At 42.1% G+C, this 12,463-nt stretch overlaps 1 protein-coding gene across 1 annotated transcript in view; it reads left to right on the top strand.

Moving 5' to 3' along the window:
- Nucleotides 1-12,028, top strand: part of sema6bb (sema domain, transmembrane domain (TM), and cytoplasmic domain, (semaphorin) 6Bb) — a 153,550-nt gene extending 141,522 nt beyond the window's left edge. The window contains exon 17 of the mRNA XM_042481817.1: nucleotides 8,463-12,028. Coding sequence (XP_042337751.1) covers nucleotides 8,463-9,370 — 908 coding nt within the window. The 3' untranslated portion in view covers nucleotides 9,371-12,028. The remainder of the gene's footprint in view (nucleotides 1-8,462) is intronic.
- The last annotated feature ends 435 nt before the right edge of the window (nucleotides 12,029-12,463 follow it).

Raw genomic sequence — 12,463 nt, 5'->3', positions numbered from 1 at the left:
CTGAAACATGAAAATAAATACAGCAAGAGATGAGGCTTTGTTTGGGCTGCTGCAACAAAGATGCCAACAATGTGTTCAAGGAGAAAAGAAGTCCCACTGAACAGATGCCAAATTCAATATAAACATAGAAGAACATGGGTGCTCAAATGAATACATAGACAAGAGCTGGCTGTGTGACAGCATGAAGAAAGACATGTCGTGAGATCAAAATTGTGAACTGCCTTCCGTGTTCAAAGCCATTTTTAAGATATTTAGCAATCGCGTCTGTGCATACCATTGAGCAAAACTAACCTCATAAAATAAACCTTAATACTTACTTAAATAAGCACTTTAAAATGCCTAACTCAAGACACATGCAAGAACCTACTTTAAGAGAAAGTAACCGTTTCTCTCAATCCTTAAACACATTTCCCTGTTTCTCTGTTTCTCTGTTAACTTTTTGTCAAAACTTAACAAATTTCTTGTGATGTGTTTCAAAGGAAACACATCACTGAAAACCTTGTTCTCCCCTCTCAAAATGGATTATTTCTAACAGAATAATACACACAGCTATCACATGAGCATCTCATGGAGAGCCTGTGGTGTGATAAATATAAAAACAACCATCAAAATAGTCTTTATATGTATTTTGCCACCATGAGGCCATGCTTAAGATTTCTAAAAAATGTATAGAAACGGTTTGCTTTTTCACCCTTTTTACAATAAATTTTAGCTTTTTGTCCTAAAATAGACTGTATTTTTTGGTGTATACAGATTTTCTCAATTGCTAAGACATGATAAATGAAACTGCGATCCCCTTCATCCTCATAATCACCTTCTTAGCACAGCAGAAGTCTTCTCTTTCAAATGTGTTGACACTTTTTAATTGCTTTCACACATTTTTCACACTCTTTTCAAAACAGTTGATCTCAAAGAAAGACCCATTGGATTAACTGTGTTAAACGAACGGAAAACCTCTGTTGACAGCTGATAGATAGACTGCGTGATTGTAAATCTGCAATATAAAATGTCTTTGCAAAATTCCTCAATCAGCAATCAGCCCTCATCCATCTATAGGCTGTAAAAGATTGAAGCAAAATGCTAAAACAGAAAACTTTCTTTATTTCTTAGAAAATGTCTGTCTTTTTTTCTACAGTATTATTATTCTAAAGTATTTCAACAGGAGATCTCATAAATGAGTGCAAAGAAATGCACATGCCAACTGCAGCAGAGACTGTAATCATCTACAGTTCATACTGTGATATACTTCTTGCCTTTTGGCACATACTATAACTGTAAATTATCAACAAGTGGTGCAGGCATATAGCACAAACCAATGTTGGACTGGTAGATATTTATAGCAGTATTTTCTGTTTTGTTGTCAGCTGTGTAATGATTGATTGAAAGAATATATCCTTTAGACCACATGTGCCGACTGATAATATTTGCTTTTGTTTCATGTGTTAAAGTTTTGGGAATGTGAGAGCATTTTGCAAACAAAGTGTGTCATTTTGGCCAGAGACTTTCAGTTTAGGTCTGTGTGTGATCGGTTTTGAAACTGTATCTCCCGAATAGACAAATGTGTTCAAGCAAATGAGAAAAACTGTATATGTTACAGATTAAAAATGATTTTTTTCATCCTCCATTTTTACCCAACACAGTAAAGGTCACCTGAGGCCTTTTTTATGCTCTAACACATGAGTTGAGTGTTTTGCCATCTGAGCTCAAACAGTGTGGCAATTTAAAGGCCAATGTTTTCCAGGTGAACAAAGTATGCTAAATGATGCAATTTGTGCCTGCAGCTTTGCAAAAATGTAATTAAGAATCCTATTTGAGTGAAATTACTGAAATTGTGCGTTAAGTATAGCAGTCCTGCTGCTGATACACAGCATCAAGTTTCAGAATTGTGTGCATAGTTTCATCTTTTGTGTGTATACAAAGGGGAAACTGTAAGTGAGAAAGTCTCTTAAACAATCCCATTTTATATCAAAATATTGCTCGGAAATGGATTATTCCAAGATCAATATTCAGAAGCTGTGATGAAAAGGCAGAGAAAAGTTAAAATGAAATGAGGGAAGAAGAGGTTGTGCCATCAAGCAAACAAAAAAAAATTAAAAACAAATATGCTTTAAGACTGAACATAATCCCGCTGATGAAATGTGATCTCCGGTTATTTAGGCAGATTTGTGTGATGCTGAACTGAACTGAACTGTGCACATCACATAATTATCGGGCTGTAACTGAGGCCTCTGTCCACGTGTATCGCTGAGCTTATTGGATTGGTGATAAAGGACTAATTAGTGCTGAAAAGGACATTGATTGACCAACAAGGCCAGTTGATTAATGCCAGGTCTCTGTCAACGGAAACTGTGAACTTGTTGGGTGTATGGACGGGCATCAATAGTGTTGAGGATTTAATGTCCAAGCTATAAGATGAAACTGTTTGTGATAAGGGATGAATGGATGGTTAAGTATAATGCTGGTCAATTATGTGGACTGTTGAGAGTGAAGTTTTGCTTTAAGGCCACAGCTGTTGTGATATTCAGTCTGGCATTGAACCAACTGTCTGAATAAATAGAAGAAAAACACAGACAAGTTTTATTTCCCTTTGTATTAAGCCTTTTTGTTTAGGTCATTATTTAGTCAAAACAATACTTAACCTTTCAGTGTTAGTTTATTATCTTTTGTTTATTTGTGTCTCTGATAATGTCTGTCTAACACTTTTGTCCACACTGAAATATGGCAGTGAAAGATTGCCCTTAAATTTAGGACATTCATGGTCCCCACATGACACAGTACACAGAGTTTAGTGATCCCCTGACTTTTGCTTTAGTGTATTATGGGCTATATGTTTGTGGTTTCGAGTGAAATGTTTTGATCACTTTGGATGGATTCCCATGAAATCTGATTCAGACATTCACGGGTGCCACACACACCAACTTTTTGCTGTGTTTCTCAATGTCTTTTTGGCCACCAAACTGGGCTGTTTTTTACCAACCAGTCATGGTTTTTCCAGTGACTCTGTGCCACCGTGTTTTTACAACATGATCTTTTCCTAACCCTCACCAGGTGTTTTTTGTACCTCAGTCTAACCACACATTCATCACAGCATTGTTGACAAAGCATCGATGGTTTACTAAAACAGAGAATGCAAACATTTCTTCTGGCGATTATGTTGTGTAACTGCAGTGTATATTGGTGATTTGGTTTTGGGATGTTTTTGGTTTTGGGGCTGTTGCAGAAATTGACTTTTGTTCCAATAGGACATTTTTCTGGCTAGCAGTGTTTTAAAATTAGGGGTCATTGGACAACTCTGAGCACTGACAGTTTTCCTAAAATTAGATTTTAAAAAACTTGCAGTGTATTCCAATATATTGAATCGTGCCCCTGTATCGTGATACATATCGTACTGCCAGTTTCTTGCCAATAAAACAACCATACTTGCATGACAGTGCCTAAGTGCAGCGTCATGGAGACTAGTGAACACTTAAGACCGTGATACACCAAGCCGATGGTCGACCATTCGCCCACGTTTGGCTGACGGCGAGCATCTGCGGCCTTCGTCACCAGGGAGTTTCCTGCACCATCTGCCCTTGTCGACATTTGTCTGCTTTTTTTCCCGCCGATTCAGCATGTGGCAGCAGCCATGGAGCCCGTCGGTGAATGAAATCAGTCTGATTGCACACAAAAACAGAAACACAAGTGAAAAATGTAAACAAAGGGCTAAAAAGAGGGAGTGAGATTGAAACAAGATTGTTTTTCTTAAACCATTGAGCTCTTTACCGTAAAGTTTCCTGATGATAAATTTGCTTTGATGTTTAGATAAGTTTGTGTTGTCAATGTGCTAAGTGGCTAAAAAAGCGTCCAGGTGGTCTAATGATTTCCTGTTTTCAATGACTATAGACGCCCACCGCCTGCTGGTATGTTGGGGTATCTCCGCTCGTGCAGGCGCAGATCATCGGTGCTTGTTGGCTGTTGGTTTGGTGTGTTCATGTGCAACTTTTTAGCTGAGACACAGTGACGTGAGGGGACACAGCAGGGGGATTTCATTGCCACTAGTTCTCTGATGTTGCCTTCAGTCTTATTACCACGTCTTTCTGGTCTTTCCCCTCTTTTCTCTGTGCACATTGTAAAGTCATTGTTCTCATGCCACCCAGAGAGCGAGCATATCCTCACAGATGGAAAGCGCTGACAAACAAAGCTTGAGGTTTTTCTTTGGTAACTGTGTCATATTTCATGAAACCCAATAGATGGCTGGATTAAATTGTGGCTAAGAGTGGAAATAGTTTTTACAGTGTTTTTGGGTGAACTGCTCCTTTAATGTGTGCTAGAGCCCCTCCGGCACGGCGCAGCAGTTCAACCGTCTCTCACAGTTTTAGCTGCCATTCCCCGGCTTAATGTCAATGTGTAGAGTCACACTTTATTATACCAAGCCACAGGCCACATTAATTAACCACCGGGCTGTCTCATGCTGGAGTACTTGCACCACAACCAGCTCCATTTGTCCCCATTAAAAATGAATTTGTCAGACAATAAAAGTATGTTTGTTTCTCTGTATGTTCATTCTTTCTCCTTTTCTGTGCTGTGTGGAAGTGAGTAAGTGGCTCCCAATGTCTATTAATGACATCCATTTGTTTTGTGTGAGAAAGGATTTATTTTGCTGTCCTTGTGGAGGCAGCCCTCCCTCTACCGCTATCGGTGCTGTAATTTAACAACTATTACTATGTTTGTCTAAGGCCCCAAATGTTCAAGTTCGCTCTAGGCAACCTCCCTCCCTCCCCCTCTCTCTCTTTCTTTCTTTCTCTCTCTCCCTCTCTCTAACACCCTCCTCTTCCCTTCATCTGTTTCTCTCCAGTCTGCTTCCCTTGGCACAATTTCATTGTATTCGTTGGTGTTGGTCCCAGGAGCTCACGCTGCAAAGCACAACTTTTCTTCTGGCATTTTCCTAATTGATCCATGGCAGCCCGTGCTGTGGTCTAGCTGTATTCATATCTTCAATAATTCATAAACACTTCTCTCACAGGGAGTTCATGTAATGTTCTTACACAAAAGAAACACAGAAATGCATGGCCTTGTCTGCTGATATTTTACACTTTATCTATAAACATGACATGTTATGTTCATCTTTGCAAAGGCTGTGACACTGAGATGCAGCGAGGGAGAAATATCATTGTATTTATTTGAACAAAACAGAGTACAAACTTCTTTTCTGATATAAACTGAAAGCACAGAAAACAAGTTCAGGTGATTCTTTATTGTGTTTGTACTTTAGATCTCGGTCTTCGATGTTTTTTAGGCCAAGGATCCCTTCGCTGACAGAACCATGGGAGCAGGGTCCCCTTACTACATTTATTGTATAAAACTGAGTTTCACTTGAGATAATCCTCAGAATATTTTCAGGTTTTCCCTCAATAGTACTTGCCTCTAGCTCCAGTTGTAGCTTGGCTATGTGTGTTAACCGCAAATTCTCCTGTGGTTTCTGAAGTGGATTGTGTGTCAGAGTCTCTAGTTTTAAATGTTACAAAACGATCCATTGTGGCTCACAAGAATGCCCATGCACTTGACATAATATTACCGCTAATTGGCCAATATATGAAATAAAAACATGCCACACAGTGATGTATCCTTAGCTAACTCGCATGATTGCACAATGATTTGTGTGTAACAGTTAGCCTGTCATTAATGTCATGTATTGATTTTTTTAAACCTTTATTTTAGGATTTTCAACATAGAACAAATATTCAGTACAACACTTAAACATCTAAGCCACAAACTTCTTCACAGATAGAAAAAAATGTAATAATAATAAAAAGGTCCTGGACTTAACATTCACAGTAAAATAAAAACATGTATACACAGTGATAGAGGGTTTACTGTTACACTGTCAGTTCATTAGACCCCTTTACCCTTGAGATACTCTAGTACAGGCCTCCAAATTCTAACAAATATTTGAGCCTTGTTCTTATTTGAGCAACTTAATCTTTCTAAGTACACGACATTCATCAGTTCTCTTATCCATATATCATATGTTGGTGTACAATCTGACTTCCACATAAGCAGAATAAGTTTTTTTTTGCCACAACCAAAAGACATGGCCTGAGTTTCATATTTGTCTGCCAAAGATAACACAATCATGGCACGTAGGACCTGTACTGAAAATTAAAAAAGTTTTATGAATAGGCCACTTTATCTCCACTAATAATATTTTGGATTCATATTAATGTGTATTTTCAGACACAATTAAATTAAATTATTAGAGGGTAATTTGGTGGCCCCTGGTGTAACTCTGAGGACCCTCCACTGGGCAAAAAAATCACCTAAGAAATATCCAGAGGTGATTTACATAAAATTAATGAATAAGCAAATATACCTGCCAACACTTTGGATTAACTCAGCAGTTTTCCTATTTTTAACCCTTTCTCCTGTCCTGCTCCCGAATGGTAATTTCTCCCGCTAATCTTCCAATGTCATGGTAATATGACTCAAATGGGTGTTTCACAGTTTCTGTGATATGTCCAGACCGTAGGATATGTGTCGTGGTACCTGGCAACCCAACCCAAACAACCCCGCCTGACCTGCTGTGCATCACTCGTCACTGCGCACGTTCAAGCTAACATTTGAGGCGACAAGACAGTCACAAGGCTCCGCTAGCATCCAAGTGGATTGTAGACTACAGACTGAAGTCCTGCATCATTTTATCCTTCCTGTTCTTTTTGTTGAAGGTGTTACTGGCAATGATGGCTCCTCAACACACTCAGTCACTCACTGACACTCTCACAATGTTTGCGTATTTTTTGTGATGTAAATTTTAGTACATTTTACCGTGAGCTGTGGGTTTAAGGCTTGTTAAAAGTTTACATTCTTGTATTTCTTATATAATTTGTGATGTAAGGTTATATTGGGGCAGGTATGGAGGCACCTTATTATTACTCTAGGCTTTCAAACTTTAGGAAGTTTTGAAGGCCCTTTCCTTCTTTCACAATATACCACGGCAAAAAGCAATTCACAACCCCAGAGCAGCTACATATAGTAAGTGGAGTTCTGTCATAATAAACAGAATATGAAACTCATCAATACGAGACAATACGTCAACACTAAGTGAAGATAACGCCAATCAGTCGAGTAGGCCTGTGTGCAAAAGGGGCAACACAACAATATCAGTCTTTTCCATTAAGCCCTATTCCCACTGGACAAAAACCCACTAACATCTGGGTTTTACATTTAATGGAAAAGGTTGCATTTGGCATTCACTCCTGGGACAAATGCCTCTGCAGTGGTCATGGGTATTTATCGGTTTCAGCTTCGATCGGTCCAATATAAATGATGGGCTGCCACAAAATACCTTCTGTCTCTGTTTCAGCATTGTCGAACATCGTTCAGCATTTAGTTGGCACTGAGTTTGAGGGAAAGATTAAATAAGTAATGCATATATAAAAAAGAGAAGTAACCAATGTAACACTTTCACTAGTCCTCATACTGCTTTTTACTGTTAACTAACCTATTTAATGACCCGTCCATGACAAAGTTCGGACACACCAGAAATTTTAAAAAAGTAAGGGAAAGGTCTACACGCAGCTTTGGTCTACTGGCAGTGGGAAAGCAGTTTTTGGCCTATTTTAATTGGAATTCCCGTGTTTAAAAAGCACACTAATTTTGAGGTAGAAACCTACAAACATCTCATCTCCTTCCAGTACTTATCGTACAGTTGATGGTCCCACTCCTTCTCTTTCCTCTTTCTCTGCACACACGCCCCCGTCCTCCTCCACAGCAGCAGAGGGGTCTCTTAATGGTCACGGTCTCGTCTGACTCCCTACATTTCCTCCTTCATAGCACACAGCACACTCAAAATACTACCGTTATCTGATTTGGGATTTGAGGAATTCCAAAACATGGATATATTTTGTTCTACATATGGACCAATATTGTTTATGGCGGCAGTGCAAATACAAAATATTATAATTTTAAATATATATATTTAAGCATTTTTTGAAGGCCCTGTCTTGTGTGGCCCCTAGAGTCCCAGTAAGCTCATGCATTAATGCGGCATTGAACATGTGCTGTTCTTATCAAAATTCTGGCAAGTCCCAAGGGGTACATACAACAGAAAAGTCTAGTTCAGAAAATAACAGACTTTCATGGTATATAACGTGAGAACTCTATTACTCACCATTAATGCCAGACTTGGCATCTCTCCCCATGAAGCTAATGTTGTGAAACATGTTCGGGTTGAGAGCTTTCTCAATCAGGAAGACAGTTATTACAGCTATTAAAATCACCATCCACTTTACGTAATGAAGGCAATTAGGCAGAGCTACCTTGGCTGGAAAGCATATGACCATTCCCACCCACAGAGGCGAGAGAGAAACAGGCCATTTTGTCTCAGCTTTTGTTAACTCCCACATGTTTAATACAGGAAATACTGATGCTATTTCCACGAGTTAACTGCTGGATTTTATTGTTTGACTGTGTCTCTCTCTTTGTAGGGATGCTGCTTCAAGAGAGTTTCATCGAGGAGCCTGACGGCCTGGTGTCTGTGAACCTGTTGGTGGTGTCTGCTGTTTCGGCCTTCGCAACAGGAGCCATTCTCTCCGGCCTGACCGTCTGCTGGATCATGAGTCATCGCCACCGCCACTCCCGAAGCTCTGGAGCCAACGGCGCTCGTCGCAAAAGTGACAAAGAGCAGAGCATGCTGGGGCAGGGCCGCAGCGGGTCAGTAATGAGCGTGACAAGAACCAGCGGCGGCGAGAGGCGGCGCTCACAAGCGGACAACCCCTTCGTCACGCCCAACGGCTGGCCCAAAGGAGAGATGGACCCAGGCTTACTGCCTACCCCGGAGCAGACGCCGCTGCAACAGAAACGGGCCATGCGTCTCCCAGACACCGACTGGGACCAGAGCCAGACCTTCCTCACCGCTGTGGGGACTCCTTGTCCCAACAACTCTGTCATCTACCTGAGCTCCAAGTTCCTGCATGGTGGAGGAGGGGGGGGAGGGATGGTGCGGATAGAGGACCAAGGGGAGGTCGTGCTGCCCCCGCACACAGAGCGCCAACGCTACCTGATCCTAGCCACCCAGAGAGGGGAGCACGGTGGCAGTCGTCCCAGCGGCACCCTGAGGAACTCAGCGGGAGAATACATCTACCCCGCCACGCCGCAGGACTCCCCCGACCGACGGAGGGTGGTGTCCGCTCCCACTCCCCACATGGACTATGGAGAGCCTCGCTGGAGTCACGAGGCGCTCAACTACAACAGCAACAATGGCGTTCCCTATCACTCCCAGCGCCCGGGCCTCATCAGGCCCGATATGCACGGGCCTCGAGGGCTGGGAGAACTGGCTGACTTCAGCCATCTTCTAGGGAAGAACATGGGAGAGCGCACCCCCAGTGGCCAGTGATGCGGCGTTCGTGAGCCCTGGCACCAAGCTCTCTCTGAACACCCATTCCCTCCAACAGCAGACTGGAATAAATCAACCCCTCAGACTCACCGTCCCGGTCCAACCTTACCCTGTCTGTCCTCTCTCACTGTCATTCAATGTTCTGACGTCATTCAGCTGACTGAAGAGAGAGACAAAAAGAGAGAGTTGAAAAAGAGGAGCAAACTCTCCTCACGTCTCTGTTCCTCTGCTCTTAATCTGAGGTGCACGCTCCTGCTCTGTAAGCGGTGCGACCCGCAGAGCTTGACTTTGACACTGCGGGACATACAGCAAGGTAAAGAGAGGGGTGCAAAGGAAAGTGAAAACTTCTCAAAGGAACGTTCGGAGATTTAAAAAAAAATGACAATTTCCCTTGCAGCGCCAAATGTGAAAGGTCTCCCACCACCATTTTGTTCACTGTTTTGACACCATGGATCTTTGAGTGTGAAACTTCATTTCAGCTTTTTGTTTTTTTGTGCCATTGGCATCCAGCAGACAAAAATGTGCTTTACTTTGGATTTCAGAAAAACTGTTGTAGCCGTGCCAGAGGGCAGTGACTCTCATTGAATCATGCAGTGTGTGTGTGTGTGTGTATGTGATTGAGTGTATGAATGTGAGTGGCCACGACAACCCCAACCAGCGTCCTGTCTTAACTGTGAAGTATAACTATATAATGAAGTTTCTGTGTGGAGGAGGTTGCGTGTTAACTTTATTTTCCCTTTTTTATAAACAAACACAGAGACAAATGGATTTTGTCCAATCAGGTGTGGGTGTTTGACCATTTGCTCGAGAAGGTTTGAGACTCCCATTGTAATTTTTGTGACTCCCAGTACCTCAAAGGCAGCGCTGGACAGAGTCATCATGACAGGAAAGAAAGCAATAATAAGCAAGAAACACATAAAGATGAAGCCAATTTAATTTGATATTTTATAACCGTTTTCTCCGCAAAGCAAAGAGACGTTTGAAAATGTCAGGAGGAGGTGGGCGCTGGGAAAAGGAACAATATCTCCCCTCCATTCTTCCCTCCTGAGCTGCCTCTCAGTATGCCAGGGTCTGTCTGACCTGACCTGAGGCCCCCATGGGCTCCTCAGTCCATTTGGAGGAGGGAATGTGAGCTGTGGCTGTCTGGCTGTCTGACTGGGTCTGTGAGGCCCGGCCGCTTGGGAGCTCCATTCAGCCTCTTCTGCCCGACACTGAGCCTCTTTGTGCCCCAGAAGCAGGAGGAGACTGCGGCAACAAATAGCCGTTAAGAGTCAGGGACCTAGCCCAGCGCCGCAGCCTCGCAGAATATCAATGAGCAGGACAGCAGCTCCATCCGTCATGTGAGATGTACCAACCAGGACCGGGCATCTCTTATGCTTCGCCCGCTCCGGTGATTCACTGGTTTGCCAGGACAAGGGAGGAGCTGAGGGCTGAAGCTGGGGGCCGAGGCCAGGGTTGGAGCACTGCTAACTGTCACAATGGTCATCCCCTTGCGGCTTTATCCCTTTCAGTGTGTGTATCCCAACAAAAGCGGGATAAAGAAAACAGATGGGCATGGGTGTACTTGGGTGTGGAGTTTCACTCCGTTGTCTGATCTTTTGATGCTTTCTGTTTTTTGTCCGTTCTCATCCGCTCTTGATTCAAATGTAGATCCAGAGATAGCTTTGGTTCATCTGGGTCATGGTGTGTTTGAGGTGGTGTTTTTTTGTGTCTGTCGGGTGTGAGTCTCTTTGGGTTTGTGTCCATGAATGTGTTACTCATATTGAGTGCAGACACCAGCTTTGATCAGATTTACTCTCTCTCTCACCCTTCATCTGTTTTTCTTTCTCTATTGAGCCATTTATGTTCTGCATCAACACCTTTGCTTGACATTCGTTGATCATTGTCAGAGCCCTGCGTGGGAGCAGTGCACGCTATTTTAACCATTATACTTTACACAGAGTAGTTTGGCTAAAATACAGAGGCTGGGCTGTGCTTAGATAGGCACACAGGACACACACATGAAAATATTAGAATGTATGAAAACTAGAGCTGGTTATTGTTTGATTTTTTTTAAACCTCACCGTTTTTGTGACTGCAAAACAGCATTAAAGCATTAATATTGAGCATTAATATAGCATCTTTTAGCTTGTTTTCTTGGTGTAGTTCATTCTCAATGCTCTGTTATGCCAATTTTCTATCAGCTTTGTATCATAACAATGTGGGTAGTATGCGTACATGACTGTCATAAACTTCCCTCCATCTCACCGGTGCTCAGATCGCCCTGCTCCCTGCTTATCAGACTACATATTATTCTGTATTTCCTCATTTTCATATTACCTTTACCACGGGCACAAGAGTATAGAAGTGGATGAAGAGAGAGACTCGCCCCTCATTCTTTCTCTCTCTCTTGCTCTCAAAATCAGACCAAACTTAACGGTAAAACTAGGCAGTGCTGATCAAATAAAAGCCAAGATTCTGCTACAGTATTGTCCATTTGTTTGCCCCGGGTGTCCAAAAAACATATTTTTTGCTAACTTTTTGGCAGTAATATGAGAAGTTTTGAACAGGAGGAGGAGGAGGCTGAAAAAACTGAGCTCAAATGAGACTAAACAACGCTGATCAAATGTGAACCAAGATTCTGTTACTTTGTTGCCTATTTCTCCCCTCTAATGTTTTAAAAAACATATTTTACATTACAGTTTAACTGTAACACGAGATTGTTTGTTACCAGCAGACTGCCAAATTGTTTCCTGTGTCAAAACTGATAAACCTGCATGGGGTTATCTAACAGCAGCAGCATTTGTTGGTCCTGTGCAGCTCAGTGCATTATAGTGAATACCACAGCCCCTTTTTCTCTGTTTTCTCTGGTCATGTAGCACCAATTTCAAAAGTATTTATTGCTAAGACGGCTTAGTTGTAAGAAAAGACGATCTTTCCAGCAGTGAAATATTTTTGAAGCATTTTGGAGCTAAAGAGCCAGACATTTCCCTCAGAGGTTGGTGGAGACCAAAAACAGAGCTAAAAGAGTGCATATTAGACTTCGCCTCAGAATGTGATTACATGTCGCGTTGTCTTTACAGCTTGTTTCCGCTGCCTAAATGGCCAACAAAA

The sequence above is a fragment of the Plectropomus leopardus genome, chromosome 3 (genome assembly GCF_008729295.1).
Source record: "Plectropomus leopardus isolate mb chromosome 3, YSFRI_Pleo_2.0, whole genome shotgun sequence".
Lineage (NCBI taxonomy): Eukaryota > Metazoa > Chordata > Actinopteri > Perciformes > Serranidae > Plectropomus > Plectropomus leopardus.
Note: the sequence above shows the minus strand (reverse complement) of the source record. Positions and strands in the feature narration are given on the sequence as shown.